At 32.8% G+C, this 24,237-nt stretch overlaps 1 protein-coding gene across 1 annotated transcript; it reads right to left on the bottom strand.

Moving 5' to 3' along the window:
- Positions 1 to 23,294: 23,294 nt before the first annotated feature.
- On the bottom strand, positions 23,295 to 23,831 carry LOC115980292 (secreted RxLR effector protein 161-like). Its single transcript, XM_031102556.1, has one exon. It carries the CDS (start codon positions 23,829 to 23,831, stop codon positions 23,295 to 23,297), a length of 537 nt encoding a protein of 178 aa, XP_030958416.1.
- Between the last annotated feature and the right edge of the window lie 406 nt (positions 23,832 to 24,237).

Genomic DNA, 24,237 nt, shown 5'->3' with positions numbered 1-24,237 from the left:
CGTCACGAACCACCGACTGGTTACTTGACGCACTAGACATTTCCTACAAATCGACGGTAAAACCTAAGACTGACGGGTTTAAAAGTGTTGATGGTTGTAATAAGCCTAACAAAAATGCATGGACGGAAATGTAACTTGACTATGATGTTAAAGTAAGTTCTTACCACTCTTGGAGGAAAATTGACGGTTTGTGTGTTCTGCGGATACAAGTCCTCGACAGAGTTCTCTGACAAGGTTGATGAGTTCGCTCTGACAAACGATTCTTGACTGAAAATAGTAGAAATGGAAGAGTAATGCGCTTTATATATATGGGAGATGCACGGAAGACGAAGCGACGCTTTGATCCGATACAAAGCCCATTTAGATATTGACACGTGGCATACCTAATAAATGCTGACAACTTGTCAGCTCACGTCAACAGATTGTACCCTTCTTGGTGCCGTCAACTTCATAAATTTCAATTGACGAGTTCATCCATGTGGAACCGTCATCATCGTGAATTATAGTCGACATCCCCCTAAATTTATAACCGTCACCCTAATGATCCGTCCATTAAAAACATTGACGGACCATAGGGTGAAGGGGGCAATTGATGGGTAAAAAATTGTGTAACATCTGGGCCTGACGGATTCGGAATCATGGGCCGACATTAAGCAGAGGCCCAAGGCTTAGTCCCGCTTACAATGCTTGATACGCACGTTTAGAATCAGAGGGAATCCCAGAAAATCAGGTGGTTCGCACTAGGGCAATTCTAGAAGATCCGCCTTAATGGAGAGACTCGCTCTACAAGGAAATATTTGCCCATCACGTTTGGGATTTCATAGTCCTACAAGGAAAAGACTTCTAGTCCAAAGAGGAAAAGTCGACCTTCTTCTACTATAAAAGCTTGAATATTCTCGCAAATCGAGGTACGCAAAAAAGACCCTCTCTAGCACTCTAGAGTTGAGAACAATACTAACTTGATCGTCGGAGGGTATTTGGTCGATACCACACCGGTGCCCACTTTCTTTTTCTTTGCAAGTTGCTAGTTGCGGCGAGCGTGGACTGTGCGGCTCACTGGTGATTTCACGGCATCATCATGTCTTTATTTTCTTTGGTGCATATTTTTTCTTCTATTTTTGCATTTCACATATCTGGAAATATCATGCTCATATTCCCTTCTCACTGTAAGCTTGAATCTTTTATAAGGGCCAATTTATGTAGGAGGAGTTTTGCTTAGAAAGTTCAGACTATGGATATTTTTGGTTTCCTGCAAAGCTTTTAATATTTTGCAATTTGAAATGTTTAACCACTACCGCGTGGTTCTTAGAAAGTTTAAAGACTTCTTCTTTTGGGTTCCACACGGCTTCTCTGATATTACAATGTACATATGCAAATAAATTAATAAGTTGATATATAAAAAAAATTAAAAATTAAAAAAAAAAAAAAACCCTAATCCTCCACTTTAAGCAGAAAAGGAAAACAATAGTCAATAAAACAAAAACAAAAAATCTAGGTTCACACTGTTTTTTCTAAATCTTGATTTCACCTATTGTAATTAGTAAATAATAAAAATAATATTAATTATAAGCCTTATAAATATGATGTTTACTTCTATCATGGTTTAAATTGTAAGGTTGAATTTATTCAACCATCTAATTGGCTTTATTCCGTGCCAAATTTGCTTGTAATTCAGCATTTAGTAACCCTGTATTTAGGTGGGTTTGATGTAAGGGTAGTGAGTGAGATAGAGTGAAGTTTGCTCAAGAGTGTGCAAGAAAACAGAGACTCGTGGCTGGGACTCGCGGGTGACTCGCGGTTGCAAGCCGCCAGAAGCAGCACACGTGCCAAGCATGCTGGAAGATGAACAGTCATGCTAGCTGGAGCACTACAGGACAAAACAGGACAACTGGCCATACGGTTATCTCGCGACTGGATCTCACGACTTAGTCAAGCCGCGAGGTCAAGCCGCGAGCCACCCCTGTTTTGTAAAACCTGACGTTTCACATTCCTCTCCCACTCCAGTATAAATACCCTATTACCCACGATTGAAAGAGAGCTTCCAGAGAGAATTTTGAGAGAGAAACCCTAAAGAAAAACAAGATTGATTCACACACAATCTATACCTTAGAGACTCTTCAAATTCCTCAACTCTCTTCCTCTCCATTGTCAAATCCTTGAGAGGCATTATACCAAACCTGGTTCTCACCATCATCATCACTGTGAGACAGCTGTTTGGATTTCTGGGAAGCAGTTAGGAAGGAACCAATCTTCATTGGTTGATGCTACGGTCTAGTAGCGGAATCCGGGAAGCTAGAAAAGAAAAAGGTTCGGCGCAACCTCGTTGGAGCAAGAAGCTTGGAGGGCTTAGGTGCACTGGGTAGATTAGGCTTGGAGGGTCTATTGCTGTCCTTGTATCCCAACTGTATTTTCTAGTGGATTGTTTACCGCTTGGAGGGCAGCGGAGAGGTTTTACGCCGAGGGCTTCGGTTTCCTCTTCGATAACACATCGCGTGTTGTCTTTGTGTTTGCATCTTCCTTCCTCTCTATCTTTGCATTTTTATTATCTGCTGTGGTTTTATTTTGTTATGGCTTAGATAGTATTTAACCAATTTCGTATTATAGCATATGTTAAGTTTCCGCACACTAGTTGTTTGACATATTGCTTGAATTGGTTAAGTTGTATTTTTGGGGTCTAAACGTTCAAAAGTGTTTTGTACACGTTTTTGAACTTTCATAAATATGTTATGAAAAGTGGTATCTCTAACCAAACTCAAAAGCAAAACCAACACCAATTGGTAGAAAAGGCAAAGGCACCATAATTGTAGCCCAATACAAAATATCAAAGATGGCTCACCTTCATTTATTGTAATATGTTATTTTAAACCTAATGGCTAACTTTGGTTTAGTCCACCATCTGTTAACACTACGATTATCAAAATCAAAATCTTACATAGGATCAAAGAGATAATCATGTGGATCGGATTGTAGGATTGAATTTAAGATAAAAAAATCACTAGATGCTATATCTGATTATCCATTGAAATATGTTAAAGAAATAAATTTGTCAAAAATTGATTATAAAAAGTAATAAGTACTATATGTTCTCTCAAAAAAAAAAAAAAAAACAAAAAAAAAACTACTATATGTTAGAAATTACTAATAGAAACAAATGACAAACTCCAAATCTCAAAGTTACATGTTCCAACACCCAAAACATACTTAACTTTCTAAATTAACAATATAGTGCAGAAAACAATGTTTCTAACCATGTACACCATGGTAACAACACAAGCATATAATAATGAATAATCAATTATCCAAACTAAGTTCTTTATTAATTTGTAGAATATTTTCTACTCATTTTAAATTCAAATTGGTCAAATTTATATTCATTTAAAAGCCTTGAATATATACTTTATAATGGAATAAGTAGCACTCAATTTTTTTTAAAGATAGTCTTACATACAGATGTTTAAGTGAGCAAAGCATCCACTGGAATTCACTAAAAAAATTTGAGGGCCAACTCTGGTCAATGGAAGTCCACACCAAACTTGATCAGATCGCAGTTCACACTAATCTCTTCTCTTCAATCCACTAACAAGTAAAATGAAATTTCCCCACTTACTATAATGTCATAATTTTTTTATTTTTTTATTTTGGACTATAGTTCTTTTTCTTTCTTTGTCCTTCATGATGGGACCCTAAAAAAAGAAAAAGAAAAAAGACATTTGAATTCAATCTGGCTTACTAATAGTGACCGGTATGGTCCTTAGAAAATTCAAAGACTTTTGTTTCACTCAGTAACTTCCCTGATATTGCAAGCATTAATAGAAAAACTTGTTTCATTATTTACTTAAAGTTAACAAAAATATAGCAAACCTAGAAAAAGTGAGTCTTTAAAAGGAAGAATATATGCAAATAAATTAATAAGCTGATGTGAAAAAAGAAAAAGAAAAAGAACAAGAAAAAACAATAGTCAACAAAAACAAAACAAAAAATGATATTAATTATGAGTTTTATAAGAATAATGTTGTAAAACGGTTTGAATATGTTAAGAATGGTGGTATCTCTAACCGTATTCAAAAGCAAAATCAACAACAATTGAAGGAAAAAAGCAGGGGCACCATAATTGTAGTCCAGTACAACTTTGGTTTAGTCCACCATCAATTCACATTACGATTGTCAATCAAAAACTTACATAGGATCAGAGAGAAAATCATGTGGATCAAAGTATAGGATTGAATCAATGATCAAAAATCGCCATATGCTAATATGCTATATATAATTACCATTAATAATAACATATGTTAAAGAAATTTTTTTTTTTTTGACAAAAACTAATTATAAAAGATATTAACTAATACGTAAGAAATTACTAATGCATAAATAAATGACAAATTTCAAAGTTATATTTTCCAACACCCAAAACATACTTAACGTTCTAAAGTAACAATATAGCGCAAAGAACTATGTTGAAATTAAACTTGTTCAAGAACTTAGTTATGTCCATTACAGTTTATTTAACATAACATAACTTTTACTTATAGTTACTGCATAGCAGTAGCATAATAGTCATCGTAATTTTTTATTCAGAATTTTTTTCTTTAAATTTAAAATTACACATGTTAATTAATCACCAAAAATATTACTTTTAAATTAGATTCACAAATAACCAAATAAAAAAATGGAAAAAAAAAAAAATCAAGCTCTCTCTCTCTCTCTCTCTCTCTCTCTCTCTCTCTCTCTCTCTCTCTCTCTCTATATATATATATATATATATATATATTTCGCAGTAATATTTAATGTTGCTATACTTTTGTTGTGCCACCTCATTCATCATGTCATATAGGAGTATTATTTTTTAGATTGTGTTTTGGTATTATGTTTCTTTCATTTCCAATTACAGAGTCTTCTCTCTCCATTTTATAACTTTAATTGAATTTTGGTTTGGGTTAGTACTTAATTTTTTTTTGAAAATAGCAATTTGAGTTTATATCAAAACACAATCTACATAATTATGAATTTGAATATGCCTACCAATTGTTTGAGTAATAAATTATTATAAAGTCTATCTTTTATTCCTTTAGTTTCATTTTAATTTTTGATTAAGATAACATTATAATTTTGTGATGAGTTTTGATTACTATGATAATCTACTTATTCTTTAAGAGATGAAAATCTTGAATAATAAAATTGAAATTTATAAAGTTTAGTTATATATTAGGAAAATATAACACATTATAACAGAAGTTAAAAAAAATATGGTACACCTTAAAATAATATTAATCAAACACGCAAAAAATAATAGAATTATATATTTGTAGATATAAAAAGATTAAAAAAAAAAGACTTGTAAATAAAAAAAAATAGACAATACTTGAAGTAATTATTACTTTTTATATATTACACCACATTACATAATATATTTACATATTCAACTAATTGCAGTAAAAGTTGTATTACACAAAATAATACCCTGGAAGAACTCTACTAGGAAATAGGAATTAGGAAATAAAAAATATCACAACAATATATTAAATTTTAAATTAGGCCTTCCTTAACAGTTTCAGTCTACGTGAACTCTGAAGAAATGAAAGAACCAAGCCGCTCCACGAAAACAGAAAGTAGAGCACCGACCGTACTTTGGAAATGGAAATTTACTGAATAACACAAGACGATAAAAGAGTCTTGTGTTATTTGAGAAAGTATACCATATTTTGGTAATACCAACTCAATATCTGTTTTGGTATTTTCTATCCAATAAATGAGTGACATCTATTTCAAAAAATTATATTAGACTATTCCAATAAATTAATCACAATCTTCTATACTACCGGGAAGATAAATTAATCATTTATTGGAGTAGTTTGATATGGTTTTTTGAAACAAGTGTCACTCATTTATTGGATAGGAAATACCAAAACAGATGCTGAGTTAGTATTACCGAAACATGATATACTTTCTCGTGTTATTCTAGTAGCTCAAAGTGCAAGCAATAATGAAGTTGAGGGTCCACTTTCTAATATCTCAAAAGCAAGGCCTCCTCTAGTCAATCCACATCGTGCCTCCCCAGTTCACTCTGGAATCCACCCTGTAACCTAAAAGGCAGGGCCAGCTAAGTATTATTTATAATGTACTATAAATAAAAGGAAATGCTAACGAGCGCCCTTAGGGCATTGGTTAAAAATCCAATTAAAGAAAGTTTTTATGGGAAAAGAAAAAAAAGCAATTAATATTTTGACAGCTTTTTTTATTTCTCATAAAAGTGATATCAAAACTTTTTTTAATTGGATTCTTAACCAGTGTCCTAAAGACACTCGTTGGCATGACCCATAAATAAATCCTCATTTTTTTTATAATGTACTATTCTATACTTCTTTATTCTTATTTATTTTATATCATTTGAAGATGTTTTGGGTAAAATTTATCCAATTATTATTGTTTTCGGATTATTGTTGATATTATTTTATTGTTTTTATTGACAACTAGTTATTTTAACATTTAAAAAAAAAAATTGAAAATTTTTGTGATTATAAACTTATTGTCTACCATTTTGCTTGGAAAGCTCAAACGTGAAATGTTTGACCGTAATGACCGGTTTGGTTCTTAAAAAGTTCAATGACTTCTTTCAAGGTTTCACATAGTAGCTTCCTTGATATTGCAATGTAATAAGCATTAATTGTCACTTGGAAGAAGTTTAAAAGGTTTCATGTGCATTTTAATAATTTTTTCTGAAACTTTTATTTGATTATTTACTGTAAGTTAACAAAAATATAGTGCACCTAGAAAATGTGGGTTTATTTATTTATTTATTAAAATGATAAAATAAATAAATAACCTAATCATTTTTTTTTTGAGATAATTACAATATGATGCAACACCATAAGTCAAATTGTTTTTCCCTTAAACACCCAATTACTTTGTGTATGCGAAGGTGCCAATTCACCTAATCCTCCAAAACTTAGTCTAGGCTTACAATATTTTCTCGAACTATTAATGTTGCTTGTTGTAATTAGTAAATAATAAAAATGATATTAATGATGAAACTTATAAAAATAATGTTGTTTCTATCACGGTTTAAATATGTTATGAAGTATCTCTAACTGGACTAAAAAGCAAAATCAACACCAATAGTTGGAGAAAGCAAAGGCAACACAATTATATTCTAGTACAAATTTTCAAAGGTAGCCCATCTTCATTTACTGCAATCCACTATTTTAAATCTAAGGGCCAACTTGAGGGTCAAAAATCGCTAGAGGCTATATCTAATTATCAAGATATGTTAAAGAAAAAAATTTGACAAAAATTAATTATAAAAGGTAATAACTGCTACGTTACAAATTACTAATACATAGACAAACTTGAAACTCCAAATTTCAAAATTACATTTTCCAACACCCAAAATATACTTAAGTTCTAAATTAACAATATAGCACAAAGAACAATGTTTCTAACCATGTACCCCAAGGTAATAAGTTAACACAAGCATATAAGAATGAATATTTTCTAAATGGTTATCTCTCACTCACTCTAAATACAAATGGGTCAAATTTGTATTCATTTTGAAGTCTTGGATATATACCTTAAGTAGCACTCACAATTTTTAAAAGTTAGTCCTACGTTCAGATGAAGACCACATCGTCACTATCTAAAAAACTTGAGGCCAGCTCTAGCTGATGAAGACCACACCAGACTTGATCAGATCACAGTTCGTACTGATCTCTTCTCTCTAAACCCACCAACAAGTAAAATGAAATTTCCCTACATACTACAAAGTCATAAACTTTATTTATTTTGGACTATAGTTCTTTTTTCTTTTTCTTTGTCCTTCATGATGGGACCCTATGAAAAATCATTAAATTCTTGTCTGAAATTGAAGGCCACATATGCTTCACCTCATTTTGTGGGCCTAATTAATCAATAGTAGTTCTGGTGGGGGATTTTAAACATTTGCTATCGATTGTGGAAAAATGGGCGTTAATAGGTTGGATTGGGCCCAGCACATTAAGGAACGTTTGAACAAGGACCTAGGAAAATAGAAATTACTTTTTCCATATGTTCAGGTTATACACTTGCCTTAAATTATAGCAAAATCAATACTAATTAATTAGTAGAAAAGGCAAAAAGCACCATAATTGTAGCCCCACATTCATTGATCTTAAGTTTAAGGGAAAATTATGATTAATAATGTCTATGTGGTAGGTATATCATTAGTTCACACCATGGTTATTAAGATCAAAGTCCTACATAGGATTGGTGAAATGGTCATATGGATCGGATTGTAGATTGAATCGAGAATCATAGGATTCTACTTCATGTTATAAAAAAAAAGTGTAAAATCACAGATAATAATATGAAAAAAGTGGTATCCCTAACCTTACTTACCGATGATAATGAATATTCAATCATCCAAACCAAGTTCATTATTAATTTGTAGAATATTTTCTAAATCATTATCTCTCACTCATTCCATGTACAAATTGGTCAAATTTGTATTCATTTTGAAGCCTTGAATATATACATTATAATGGAATAAGTAGCACTCAAAGTCCATATGGGTAGACTCAATCAAATCACAGTTCACACTAACCTCCTCTCCAACCTACTGACAAGTAAAATGAAATTTCCCTACTTACTACAAAGTCATAAATTTTTTTTTTTTAATTTTTATTTTGGACTATAGTTTTTTTTTTTTTGTCTTTTTCCTTGTCCTTCATGATGGGACCCTAAGGAAAAAAAATGACATTTGTTTTTTTAAATTTTGATTTTGATTTTAAAAAATAAAATAAAAAGATATTTGAACCCAATCTTACACTTACTAATAGTGAAAAATTATTAAACTCTTGTCCAAAATTGATGACCACATATGCTTCACCTCATTTTCAAAATAGGTTAGACTGCCTGGGGCGGGGGTCATTTTAGGCATTTTGTGGGCTGAAATAATCAATAGTGGTTCTCGTGGGAGATTTTAAACAATTGCTATCAATTGTGCAAAAATGCATGTTAGGTTTGTTTCACAAATTAGGGCCTAAGCATTTAGGGTCTGCTTGATTGGAGGAGTGAAAAAGTGGGAGGATTAAAAATATTTAGTTTTCTCTCATTTGTGTTTGGTTGGGAGGATGTAAAAGTGGTGAGATGAAAAATTGATTTGTTTGGTTGAGAAAAAAATTGAGAAAATGGAAAACGAAATTGGTATAAATTTATAATTATGTCTCTATTACATTAAACAACTTTTTTAATAGTATATGAATAATTCCTTTTCATTATTATCATATAAGAAAAAAATGTTATCGATTTAATATATATATAGAGAGAGACAGAGAGAGAGGGATTCAAGTTACACCTGGTGTAACTCTTATAAACTTACACATTTTTTACATCATAGATTTATAAGAGATCTAACTATAAAAAAAACTCCATTAAATGCTATTGTATTTCAACTTATTACCTAATTAACAGTAACATTCTCTCTCTCTCCTTATTTATTGCTTTCCACCTAATAATATTTTCTTAACAAAAAAAAAAAAAAAAAATTGAAAAATAATCCCATTTTTATTGATTTCACAAAACTACCCAAAACAAGAGTTAGCAAATGACTTTCAACTTACTCCTTAAAATAAATAAATAAAGGACTTAAAAAAAAAAAAACTTCAAATAGCCTATCATACACTAAACAATCAAACCTCCCATTTCATCAAAAAGCAATTTGTCAAATAGGCTAGGATGAGAGATCAATGAATACCTGTTGATATTGTTGTCAGTTTAACTGCTGTTGATAAGATGTCTTGCATGATGACACAAGAGATCATAGTGATGTTTATGCTGATATATTGTTGGTCAGGAGTTATGTCCTCTCTAAGGCTTTAGTTTTTGAGGCATACTCTGAGAAGGAATTAATTAATGCTATTAATGTCATAATTTCAACATCTAGGATTTATCTTGTGATTTTTGCAATCTTGCTTTTGTAAATTCCTAAATCACTAGCTATAGCAATACAAGATGAATAATAATACATTTATAATTTTCCAGAAGTAACTTTGGTCTTCAGGAAAAAATAAAAAGAAGATAAAATAAAATAAAAACCTTGAAGATTCTCCTGGAGAAGTCAATTAAGTGAAGGAAGCAGGAACACGACACCCCCCTCCTCCCATGCCAAAAAATACAACTGGTTCATCAGTGCTGAATTTTGACATATTCCGTGATGCAATCCATTTGTTATTTTTGGGGAAATCCTTTATATTATTTATGTATACTGGGGTTTCTATTTTCTAATAAAATGTTCATATTACTTATTAAAAAATGGAAGAATAATTAAATATAGCGTTCTCTAATACTGTGTTGTATTTGTGTCTTTGGATTATTGTGCTGGAGCTCTCTTAGTCCAAGATTGTTACTAATAATATTAATGCTTACTTTCTGCGTCTTATAATGCAGATATCAGATAAAGGGCCTCGAGAGGATCGAGAGAAAATGACCCTTATTGAGGTTTGCAAAGATTCATTTCTTAAATTATGTGCTTTATAAAATACTTGTGATGGTTAGTTTTAACACTGAATACACTTGTGTATAGGTTGGTCCACGATTCTACTTGAACCCTATCAAGATATTTGGTGGCAGCTTTGGAGGCCTGAGGCCCTACCCTGTATGAGAATCCCGTTTTCGTATCACCAAATCAGGTATTAATTCATTGATCTCCCATTTCATCAAAAAGCAATTGTGAAATCAATGAAAATGGGATTATTTTTCATTTTTTTTTTTTGTTAGATTGTGTTGAAGAAAATATTATTTGGTGGAAAGCAATAAATAAAGAGAGAGAAAATGCTAGTATTAATTAGGTAATAAGTTAGAAAACAATAGCATTTAATGGTGTTTTTTTAACCATTTGATCTCTTTGAAATCTATGGTGTAAAAAATGTGTAAGTTTATAAAAATTATACCAGGTGTAAGTTGAACCCATCTCATATATATATGAGAAATGCTAACGAGTGTCCTTAGGGTACTAGTTAATAATCCATTTAAAGAAAGTTTTTATGGGAAATGAAAAAAAAAAAAAAAAGTAATTAATATTTTGACAGCTTTTTTCATTTCCCATAAAAGTTGTATCAAAATTTTCCTAAAATGGATTATTAATGAGTGCCCTAAGGGCACTCGTTAGCATGACCCTATATATATATATATATATAAAAGCAGAAAAGTATTTTCAACCTTCTGGTAAAGTCTTTGATGGTTGTATAAGAGATCTGGGGTTCAATCCCAAAAACTGATTAGTGTCTTGGTCTGACGATAAAGAGTTATCATCAGGAGCGGACGCCATAAGTTAAAAATCTCTCTCAAAAAAAAAAAAAAAAAAAAAAAGCAACTAAAAAAGAATCAAAAAAAGAAAAAAAAAGGTCTAGCCATAATTTTTTTTTTTTTTTTTTAAAGAAAACATAAGTAACATGTAACCATTTTTCTCATATGGGTATCTCATATTCATTCTAACTCCAAATTAGATAAAAATTGTGTTTAGTATACGAGAGTCTAGCTTGTTGGTAAGAGTTCTTATCCCAACACTTAGAGAAGTGCGGTTTGAGTGATAGTTCCAGCAAGGTCATGTGGTACATGTGATATTACTCATTGCTGTTGAAAGTTCAAAAACGTGTACAAAAACACCTTTGAACGTTTAGACCCCCAAATTACAACTTAATCAATTCAAGTAATATGTCAAACAACTAGTGTGCGGAAACTTAACATATACTATCATACGAAATTGATTAAATACTATCTAAGCCATAACAGATTAAAATCCACAGTAGATAAATAAAAGGCAAAGATAGAGAGGAAGGAAGATGCAAACACAAAGACAACACGCGATGTGTTATCGAAGAGGAAACCGAAGCCCTCGGCGAAAAACCTCTCCGCCGCCCTCCAAGCGGTAATCAATCCACTAGAAAATATAGTTGGGATACAAGGACAGCAATAGACCCTCCAAGCCTAATCTACCCAGTGCACCTAAGCCCTCCAAGTTTCTTGCTCCAACGAGGTTGCACCGAACCTTTTTCTTTTCTAGCTTTCCGGATTCCGCTACTAAACCGTAGCATCAACCAATGTAGATTGGCTCCTTCCTAACTGCTTCCCAGAAATCCAAACAGCAGTCTCACAATGATGATGATGGTGAGAACCTGGTTTGGTATAATGCCTCTCAAGGATTTAACAATGGAGAGGAAGAGAGTTGAGGAATTTGAAGAGTCTCTAAGGTATAGATTGTGTGTGAATCAATCTAGTTTTTCTTTAGGGTTTCTCTCTCAAAATTCTCTCTGGAAGCTCTCTTTCAATCGTGGGTAATAGGGGTATTTATACTGGAATGGAGAGGAATGTGAAACGTTAGGTTTTTACAAAACAGGGGTGGCTCGCGGCTTGACCTCGCGGCTTGACTAAGTCGCGAGATCCAGTCGCGAGATAACCGTATGGCCAGTTGTCCTGTTTTGTCCTGTAGTGCTCCAGCTAGCATGATTGTTCATCTTCCAGCATGCTTGGCACGTGTGTGCTTCTGGCGGCTTGCAGCCGCGAGACACCCGCGAGTCCCAGCCGCGACTCTCTGTTTTCTTGCACACTCTTGAGCAAACTTCACTCTATCTCACTCTCTACCCTTACATCAATCCCACCTAAATACAGGGTTACTAAATGCTGAATTACAAGCAAATTTGGCACGGAATAAAGCCAATTAGATGGTTGAATAAATTCAACCTTACAGCTGTCACGTAACGTAGAGTCGATAAACCCATACCGGAGACCCCATTTTTTCATTTAGCAAAAAAAAAAAAAAAAAAAAAATCAATTTTGTGTCTATTTTGAAGTTATAGATATTTACTTTATTTCATTATTTTTTTTATTATAAAAAAATCATTAACTTTTTCATTTTGGACTATAGTTCTTTTTCTTTTTCTTTGTCATTCATCCTTGGACCCTGAAAAATAGTCATGAACTTTTTAATTTTGGATTATAGTTTTTTTTCTTCTTCATTGTCATTCATCATGGGACCCAAAAAAAAGACATGAACTTATTAATTTTGGATTATAGTTTTTTCTTCTTCTTCTTCTTTGTCCTTCATCATGGGATCCAAAAAAAAAGACATGAACTTATTAATTTTGGATTATAGTTTTTTTTTTTCTTCTTCTTTGTCCTTCATCATGGGACCAAAAAAAGAAGATATGAACTTTCTAATTTTGGATTATAGTTTTTTTTTCTTCTTCTTTGTCCTTCATCATGGGACCAGAAAAAAAGACATGAACTTTTTTAATTTTGGATTATAGTTTTTTTTCTTCTTCTTTGTCCTTCATCATGGGACCAGAACAGAAGACATGAACTTTCTAATTTTGGATTATAGTTTTTTTTTTTTTTTTTTTTTTTTTTTTTTTTTTTTTTTTTTTTTTTGTCCTTCATCATGGGACCCTGAAAAAAAGACATATATGTATGCACCCAATCTGACACTCACTAATAATGAAAAATCATTAAACTTTTATCTGAAATTGATGGCCACACATGCTTCACCTCATTTTCAAGATAGGCTTTAGACTGTGGGGGGTCATTTTAGGCATTTTTGGGGCCCAATTAATCAAGCATAGTTATTGTTGGAGATTGTAAAGAAATGTTATCGAATGTGGAAAAATGCACGTTTGGCTCGTTTCACAAATTAGAGCCTAAGCAATATGCTTTTAGAGATTGTTTTGAATGATTGTGGAATGTGGACTTTTAAATTTGGGTCTTGGTGGACCAAATTTAAGTTTACTTGGTCCTATTGTAGGTTGAATTGGGCTGAGCACATTAAGGAACGTTAGGATAGGGACCTTGGAAATTTGGCTTGGAATTGGAATTGGATATCCTACCTAGTACTATAGGATATCAAAATCATTTTCTTAATAGTCTTTCGAGGACACAATAAAATGCAAAAAAATTTTCAAATTAGTCTATTATATTACACATGAGCTAGTAAAAAATTTTAAAATTACAAATTGTGGTGGCCAATATGTGAGGTGGTATGTTAATTTATGTGAAATTGTAAGAATTTTAGTTGTGTCCATAATTCTATTGTTTTCTTAAAGGGCACCATCTCTAGGGATAGGTTCACACCAATTTGGTCCTAATTCCCAAAATCCCTCCAGCCTATTTAGCCGGCCAAAATGGCAAAATACCCCTTTCGCCGAAACTTTGCAGCAAAATGCCCCCTATTTGAAACTATTAACCTATGCAACACACTTTGCAAAGTGGTTTGATTCGTTTGAAAAATCTTAACTAAGCATTTGTGTCTTTTCCTGGATGACATTTTCCGTCCCAGCCAAGTATACTTTGGCCGAGGTAGAAGAGTGAGTGAAAATATTATAATTGGATTTAAATAAAGATAATGCTTCGAAAGAAAGGTTGCAATGGATTTTGAAGTGGTTAAGTTGGATTTCATTTAAATAAAGCATATGATAGATTCTATTCGAAACAGTTTAGAGATCTATTACTTTCCAAATAAATTTAAGTTCAAAATCTAGGTTGTTCCAATCATAATTATTTAGAAATCACTAAAACTAACTGCAAACATTATTAGAAAAATCTCAAATAAAATAGGAAATGAGATGCTTAAAACAAGAACAGGCCCAAATGATCTCTCTAATGAATTGTTTTTCCATCCTACATAAAACAATTTGATCTAGATGAAACATCACAACAAATGTCAATAGAGTTGTATATAGAATACATACTACACTTTAATGGGAAACCATCTTCCATCTGGTTGACGGGCAATAGGATTGCAAATGCTACCAATGTTAGCAGGCATATTGGCATAAAGTAACAAAGCTCCATGAGTGTCCTCATTTGATGATCCTCTAGTAGAAAAAACTATTTGTATGTATACATACCTACACCCTGTACATACACACATATGTATAGAAAACTACGATTTAACTTCATCAAGAAGGCAGATTGAAGATTGACTGTTGTGTTCAGCCCTGTGCTGTTCAATAAGGTTAGGTACCTCCATTCTCCATGCTTCAATCATTCATGTAAAAGAGCTTGAATGTGTTATAAGTTTGGAATTAATGGGCCTAACTTGCGTTTATGTCAAGTAGATAATTAGCACTCGTCTTATTGGCTAATCTTTCAGGTCTAAAGGGCTAAAAGGAATGTTAATTATGAAAAAATTTCTTTATGACATTCCTTGCCATTCAACTTTCTTATACAAATGATAATTTGAAGTCATCTGTAGTAGTTAAGGGAAGAGAATTAAGAGAAACAAGGGAAAGATTTCAATTGTTCTTATTCAATTAGTCATTTACAAAGTGATGAGCATGAAATATATACAATAAAGTACTCTCATATTTACATATTAAATTTTACTTTTAAAATTTACTTTTATGCTATTTTGTGATTGATTATATATTATCTTTGTTTTATAGGTAATAAAGGCTTTACATGCAAAGTGGCGCTAGGTCAATTGCTAAGCCAACTTGAAGAAACCTGAAAGGCATGAAGTAAAAGGAAAAAGAAACGAATAGAGAATAATAAGAAGAGACCTGAAGACATGAAGTGCAAAGAAAGAAAAAAGAAAACAAAGAAAATTAAAGAACTGTATATGGGCTTGAGTCCGAATTGCTTCCTTGTCAACTCGGCTTCTCTAGTGTTTCACTAGAAATACATATGCGATTTCTTATAGAGACAATTGGGCCACGGGTTTTAATTTTCAGGCTTTAGGTCGGTGTTCATGTAGATATAAATAAGAGAAAAACATAAAATTAAGGCGAGTTCTAGTTCTGGAATGCAGAACAGAAAATTGGAGCAAGAGAGAGTGCCGCATGTTGGTTTTTCTCCATGGCTTCTCTCTTTTATTCTAGTTCTATTTTATTTGTCTATTTTAATGCTTAGAATTTTATTTTTCTGTTTTGTTTCAATTATAATGAGTAGCTAAATTTATAATTAAGGTTGAGGATAAAATTTTGTTAAGGATTATCAATTTTATTTATGAGATTTAATTTTCCCACAGTATTTGTTCTTTAATGATTAAATTGTTCTTGCTTCATTTCAGTTGACTAAGATTGGATTCTTGATATGAGTTCAATCATGTTTTTCTCATGATTTTAGATTTATCTTAATTAATTGAATGTTTGGTTTTATAATTTTTTAATTTTAAAATTGAATATCTTTTGTGATTTGTTTAGCTACGAATACAATTGATAATTTGATTTTATATCTAGGAAGCGAAGAAGAGCATGCCTTAAAATTTTAAAATAGAGATTTTAATGAGAATATTTTCCTTGATAGTAAGATTGATTTCTAAATTATCATGCAGTTGTTGAAAAAAAAATAATGATCATAAATAATTGCTGATATGAATTAACAAGGCGGATTTTGAAACCTTAATTCCTTTCTCTTGATTGTTTTCATATTTTACTGTTTTATATCATATCTTTGTTTGTTTAATTATTTGCTCAGTTTATTTAATTTCAAAACAACTAATTTTTATTAAACTTGATTAGGATTAATTTAGTTAAGTTTTGATTAATTTCCCTACGTTTATACAAGTCTCTGTGGGTTTGACCTTGTTTTTGCCAAACTATACTGTTGCATGGCTTGTGAGTAATTTATAAATTTCACAACACAGAGCCCTTTCAGTGCATACTTTTGATTAAATATATTCAGCCACTTAGGAAAATCTTTCATGTAGGCTCAGTTTAATAAATAAATACATTAAAAATATAAAAAATATTCATTTAGATATTTCTTCTTTACTTCATTACAAAGCTTTATCCCCCCGTGGGTTCTAGTTAGCTTAATTGGTAAAGTCTGTTAGTTTAATAAGAGATATGAGGTTCAATTTCCACCTACACCAAAAACCGATTGGTGTCTTGATTTGATGATAAAAAACTATCATTAGGAGTGGACGTCATAAGTTGAAACTCTCAAAAAAAGAAAAGAAAGAGCTTTATTCCATCATTGATTACATAGAATTCTCAATGATCAACCAATTTGGTGATCAACATAATACTCAAACCTAATCAATAAACAATGCTAGTGATATTCAAGAATTGAATACAATTTTGTGAATGCAAAGAAAATTTAAAGGAAGTAAATCTATAACAGGACAATAAATTAAAATTTTGAATTAAAATAGCACATATCATGTCTAAAAGAAATTTCATGAAACATGGCTTGCAACAATCATAAATAATCATAATACATACATATTAAATAGCGCAAAAACTTATCCAAATGTTTGTCTTACTATGAATTGACAACGTCAAATTTTGAAATAAGTACTCATGAAATTGTCAAATTTTATGAGAACAATATGTAACATTAACTTCACATTTGCCAAATTTTGAAATAAATATTCATGAAAATAGGTTCAAAGCAGCACAAAGGAATTGCAAAGAAAGATGAAACAATTAAAGCAGAAAACAATATTATGCATAAAACTTAAAAGAAATATAATCTTGTAAAAGGAAACCAATTCAAAGCATATATAAATTTCTTACAGATTGACTTTTGATGGGTTAAAATATGAAAACTGTTCTTGACATTGAACAACTTAAAAGCCTTCATGTGGACTTATGACGCAATTCTTGAATGTTTTTATCTACTTGATTAGATGATAGCAAGTCAAAAACATGGCTGCAACAGTTTTGTCAACCATTATTTGGAGATATTTCATTGTGTTTGATGTCTCATTGTGCTATAGTAATCCATGGATAATTGTTTTATATGTGTGATCATCAGATGAATAAACATTCCCATCTGTTTTATCAAGCAGCTAATTTTTAGTCGACTCTACTCTACGTCCTCTCCCTTTTCTCCATCCAAACTAGCCATTAGTGCTACAAATGCTTTTGTAAGTTGACTTTTTATTCCTTATAAGCTTTGTGGAGTGATCTTTCATTAGTGTCACTCAATATGTTTACTATCCCAAGGAGGTAGATGATATTTGCATACTTCTTCTTGCATTGTCTAGGGAAGCAGGCGTTCAATGAACAATGTAGGGACACGTTTTGTAACCCAAGCCCAAAATGTATGGGATATTGGCCCAGTGAGCCTAGTACAATAAATTTGTAGAGAGTGGGTCGAAGAACTAGATCCTAATGAATTGGACAACAACTAGTATGGATTTAGAGGATGATCAGGCAAAAGTAAGAAGCACTGATTTGAATGAATTCCTCATCCGAGGAGGTAAATCTCCATATAAATCAATTAAACCTATTGCAAATATAACTTTGATGGCTACAGTGTTCTCTCTTCCTTTTTCCAATCCCCTTCTCATGGAGGATCTCTTACATTATATATATATATATATATATATATATATCTCTTTGGACCATCTTGATCCTACACTTGTTGGTCATTTGAGTCCTTATTTGAGTACCTCATTAGATACCCTCTTTAGCTTTCTATGAGTTGTGGTAGCTAAGGTAGCACTGTTCAGGGATCTTATCCACATAAATGCGGTCAGAAAAGTAGCTGCAGTGCATTTAATGCGTTGGTAGCAACTTTCCCTTAGATATTTTTGGGTTCCCCTCCTTCTCATTTATTCATGATGCAGGTCACTATCACTGGAGCTTCTTGGAAGGTCACCCTGATTGTTGGAATATATATTTGAGCTTGATAGTTTTTAGACCCCTTAAAAACACAATTGGATTAACCTAGGTAATTAGCCAAGTTGTTACTTAGTCCAAATTCCAAATCTAAGTTATCACAATCAAACAATCATTTCATGCAAAGCAGTGGAAAGATAAATAACACAAAGATATGATCACCCAGGAAACCAAACCGGTAAAAACCTAGGGAGGATTTAATTTAGCTATCCTCAAGGTAAACCTGAATCCACTATCTTGAAAGAATCGAAATTCATACAATAAGACTTACAAGCCCCCATGCTCGACTTCTTATTACTACCCACCAGTAGAACTTACTGACACGACATGTGCAAGCTCCGAATCCACAGACTCCTTCTTTCTTTGATTCTCCAGCAAGTACAAGCACTCCCGCTTGTGTTTCTTTAAGCTCTTATGGCAGCAACTGAATGATCATCAAGCTCTTGAACGAATCTCCTTCTTGATAATCCTAAGCTTGTGTAAAGGAAAGCTCCTCACAGATCTCACAAGATATTTACACAAACAGCAATATGAGCAACACTAAAACATGGCTAGGGTTTGCCTTTTATACCTAGAGCAAATTAGAAAACCCTAAATGTTTTAAAACAAACTAGGGCTAAGTTGGAATTCTGCAGTAAAACGCCTCTAACCCGATTTTCAATTGATCGAGCCTAAGCTTCGATCGATCGAATTAGGCCGAGAAGCTTAAATAACTTCTGCAACAGTTTATTCCAACTTTACATAAATAAACCAACATAAAATCCTAAGTCTTTTAGAACCTAACAAACTCTCCTTTTGGCAATCCGTGACAAAACACAACTAAAAGTTCAAAGTTTACAAAGAAAAGCCCTTTACAAAAATAATGCTCATAAAACAAATTCAATCCTAACTACTATCCATCAGTTGCAAGTGTAGACAGCAGCGCAATTGAATCAACTTGTATATTTCCTGAAACACTAAACAAAATGCATAGCTGCATGTGTGGAAAATACAAGTAAACAAAATAAATTCTTGATTTCAAACAATACACAATAAAGACATATATCAATGAAAAACTCATAAATATAAAATCAATAAGCAGTTGAAACAAGAAACATATAAAGCAATAAAAGTATCTCCCCCTAACATGAATATCCCAACAAAAAATATGGCAAGAGCTAAAAAGATAAAATACAATGTGAAGCACCTAGATACAATCTAAACTCCACAAGTTCCAACCAACAAAAATACTCTCCCCCTGAAGACAAAACTCTACAAGTGCTCAAAATATGTACTCTCCCTTTTTGTGACGGAATGCCAAAGGGCAATCAAAATCCATCATCAAAAGGAGGTGGCGGTGAAGATCGTCGAAACTATGCCAACTTTGCGCGCAAAGCACGGATTTCATCGAGCACGTCCACCAAAATCTGTCCATTAGCCGCCTGAATGGTCAAGACATGATCCAACATACGTCGAATGTCCAAATCATTTGAAGTAGTCGGTAGAGGAACATCAGCATCAGCAACAGTAGCACCAGACACCTTAGAAGCATCAGTACTTGTAGAAGTGGGAGGAGGGGGAACAACACCAGATGACGCATCTCTAGAACGCGTGGGATAAACTCTCAAGTGAGCAGCCCTCTGCCTAAGGAAGGTGGCACCTATAGGAGCTACAACATGAACGAGCTCACTAGAAGGGAAACCATCTAGACCAAGAAATAACAAAATCCTATGAATGAAAATTGGATGAATAAGTGCATGCCCTATGGCAGAACTCCTATGAACTTCATTCAAAGAACGAAGAAACAGATGAGGAAAATTGATAGATGCACCAGAAACAATAGCATACAAAAACACACATCGCTCTAAAGGGATGGTGTGGAGATGAGAAATAGGCCACAAAGAATGACACGCTATCGTAAAGAAAAGATAGGCAGTCTCGGTAAGCTCAGTAGACGTGATCTGAGGATCAGAACCGCACTGGATAGAAGACCCAGTGATGTATGACATGACGACATCTATGGGTGGAGACTCATCATAAGGATAGTTAGGCTCCCTGACGACCGGAACCCCAAGAGCATCAGCCACTACCCGAGGAGTAATGGTGAACTCAACACCTCGTATCCAACTCCTAACAAGGGTGTTGGAATCATAGACGTGGCAAGAAAGATTCAAGAAGAACTCTCTAATCAGGGCAGTCGGAGGTGGATGATCTATCTCTAACAGGGACAACCAACCTCTAGACTTAAAGTTTGCCCTAATGGCTGGATTAACCTCATCTAAAACCACAAAACGCTCAACCCATATCTTACGCTTACAGTTCAGTTTCTCAAAGGCCTCTCTGCTTTTGTCATTCCTAAACACCTCACTCCTAGAGAGAGACTCAGAGGAAGTGGAGGGGGTCCTATAGGCTCTAGTTTTCCTAGGCATGGTGTTAGGATAAGGACAAAGACACAAAGCAAGATTAAAAAAAAAAAAAACCAAGGGCAGACTGCAAATTAGCACAAAAAAACATAGAACAAAAATTTATATGATGCGTGAATAGATTAAATGACATGATGCATGCCCTAATGCAATGAAATTAAGTTCAAATTTAGATCAAGTTCACAAAATTTGGCTTGAGCATAGAGTTTCTAACAAAAACCCAAAAATATTTGAAAAACCACTTAATTAATTTGTACAAATTGACCAATTGATCATCATACAAGATAGATTTCAGAAAATAATGACCAATTTCATCAATTCAACAAGCCAATTTCATCAATTGAAACCAATTTGAACAAAATCCCCAATTCGGGTTCAATACGAGCCCTAGAATTTTTTATTTTTCATAAATCCCCAAATTGATCAAATTAACCAACATAGATCATGACTATATCATTGTAGCAACAAAACCCATTGATCAAATTCATAAAACAAGGCTTGATTAATCAAAAATCCCAAAAAGTGCATAGTTCGAAAATTACCCAAAAACCATGAGATAATGCATGAAAATGTGAAAATCAATGCAAAAGGAAGGGTAATATAGACATACCAGCTTAGGGAGAGAGAAACTTAGCAAAAAATTTGGAGGAAAACGACAAAAAATTCTCTGTGGAGCCTTGCCAAGTCGGAGAGAGAGAGAATGTTTTGAAAAAGTTTTGAAAAAGTGGTTTGAACAAGTCAAATTTGATTTTTTTAAAACTTGATTCACGAGTTTTGATTGATCGAAAAATAGTTTCAATTGATCGAAATAGACAGAGGCTTCTCAAAAATTTTAAAACAATTTCAAAGACACTTTCGATTGATCGAAAAACAAGTTGGATCAATCGAAACAGACAAAGACTTCCTTAGACAATTTAAAACAATTTCGATTGATCGAAAAACAAATTGGATCAATCGAAATTGGCAGAGGCTCACAAAATTTTAAGGAAAAACACAGTTTTTGAAAAAAAATTTAGGAACAACTCAAAGCATTGAAATTGATGAACAAAATGCATGAGTATGTGATGATATGATTTTCAAAAACAAAGAGTTAAGCCCAATTTTCCCAAAGTTAAAATTTCTTACATTCTCCATAAATTTTCAAGCATCAAATCAATTTTGCACAAAACTTAAAGTATTTGCAAACTTGGTTGGTCAGACCAAAGACACACTTAATAACATGTACAATATTTAGCAAAGAGTAACTTATGTAGTGTGCGCAACTAGCAATAGCTTGAGTTACATGTGAGGTGATATGTGTATAGCAATTAAATACAAAGTCTACAAAATTCATCACAAAGAATTTGAAAGATACTATCACCTAAAGAGTTACATCATATAACTCCCACATCTCCTAGATCATAAGTTTGCAATCATGTAAGTTTATTGATTTTTGCCTCATAATATACACACCAGTTTTAATTGTTCCGAAACTTATTAAAATAGCCGGGATAATGTACACACCAATTTTATTTGATAGATTTAACATTAAGTCCAATAATGTACACACCAATTTTAGCATTTATAACTGAAGCTACACCTTATGTTCTTTTTGTGCATGTGCTACACTTTCTCGAGCACAAAATCTTACGATATGCACTAAGGTGTTCATGATTGGCTAATGAATAGTGGTGAGATGGTTATTTATGTCTTTCTTTAAAGGTTCAAGTCCAACAGTCAAAGACAAGTGACTTCAAGATCAAGACAAAATGATTAAAACCATAAACATTTTTCCCACACAACATGCACTACAAAGGTTTAACTAGTAAAGTGCAATAAGTAAGTTCATCAAAGCTAAACAAGGTACAAAAGACATGTTATGTGAAAATAAATTGACTAACTTTGTTTTCAAAAACCAAGAAAATAGTGCAAAACATAATTTGGTTCCTTTTTCCCTTTTTTTTTTTTTAAATAAAAAACACCTAGAATGAAATGCATAAATGTTATGCAATGCAAATTCTAGAGAGAGAGAGAGAAAAAAAAAAAAAAAAAAAAAAAAAAACACAAAACACAAAACCAAAGAACAATGGTTACAAAGGGTAGAACAATGAAGCACAAGGACCAAGAAAGCCAAGACAGATCAGGGACACAGAATCACATCAATTACTTGACGAAGTGTCTCAAACTTACTTCTATCAAGAGGTTTGGTGAAAATATTGGCATTCTGACGTTCAGTAGGGATATACTCATGACACACAATCTTTCTTTCAACAAGATCCCCAATGAAATGATATCTAATCTCTATGTGCTTAGTCTTAGAATGTTAAATAGGGTTCTTAGATATATCAATAGCACTAGAGTTATCACAATAAACAACCATGGTATCTTGGGATATCCCATAATCAGTTAAAACCTTTTTCATCCAAAGAAGCTGTGAGCAACAACTTCCAACAGCAATATATTCTGCTTCTACAGTTGACAAAGACACAGAATTTTGCTTTTTACTCATCCAAGCAACAAGATTAACTCCTACATAAAAACACCCACCAGTGGTGCTTTTTCTGTCATCAGCATTACCAGCCCAATCAGAATCAGAGAAACCAGCGAGAGACAGATTAGATTCTTTACTATAAAATAATCCATAGTCACAAGTTCCACCAACATATTTAATGATTCTTTTGACAGCATTCAAGTGTGAAACTTTAGGATCAAATTGAAATCTAGAACAAACACCAACACTAAAGGCAATATCAGGCCGACTAGTAGTCAAATACAAAAGACGTCCAATCATACTTCTATATAGTGTAACATCAATAGACTCACCTGACGGATCATTTGTTAATTTTGTATTGGCAGCCATGGGTGTTCTAGCATGTGCAGCATTGTCCAGTCCAAATCTCTTGACTAGATTCCTTGCATATTTTGCTTAGTTGATGTAGATTCTTGAGTTCGTTTGCTTCACCTGTAATCCCAAGAAATAAGTTAGTTCACCAACCATACTCAATTCGAACAAAGCCTTCATTTCATCTACAAAAGTATGAGCAAGAGAGTCATTAGTAGCACCAAAAACAATATCATCAACATAAATTTGAGTTACAACAAAACTATTCTTATCATTTCTTATGAAGAGAGTAGTGTTTGCAGATCCCCTTTTAAATCCATGCTCAGTGAGATATGTAGTCAATCTATTATACCAAGCATGTGGAGCTTGTTTCAAACCATACAGGGCTCTCTTCAATTTATAAACATCATCAAGTCTGTGAGGA

This window comes from Quercus lobata, chromosome 3 (assembly GCF_001633185.2).
Source record: "Quercus lobata isolate SW786 chromosome 3, ValleyOak3.0 Primary Assembly, whole genome shotgun sequence".
NCBI lineage: Eukaryota > Viridiplantae > Streptophyta > Magnoliopsida > Fagales > Fagaceae > Quercus > Quercus lobata.
Note: the sequence above shows the minus strand (reverse complement) of the source record. Positions and strands in the feature narration are given on the sequence as shown.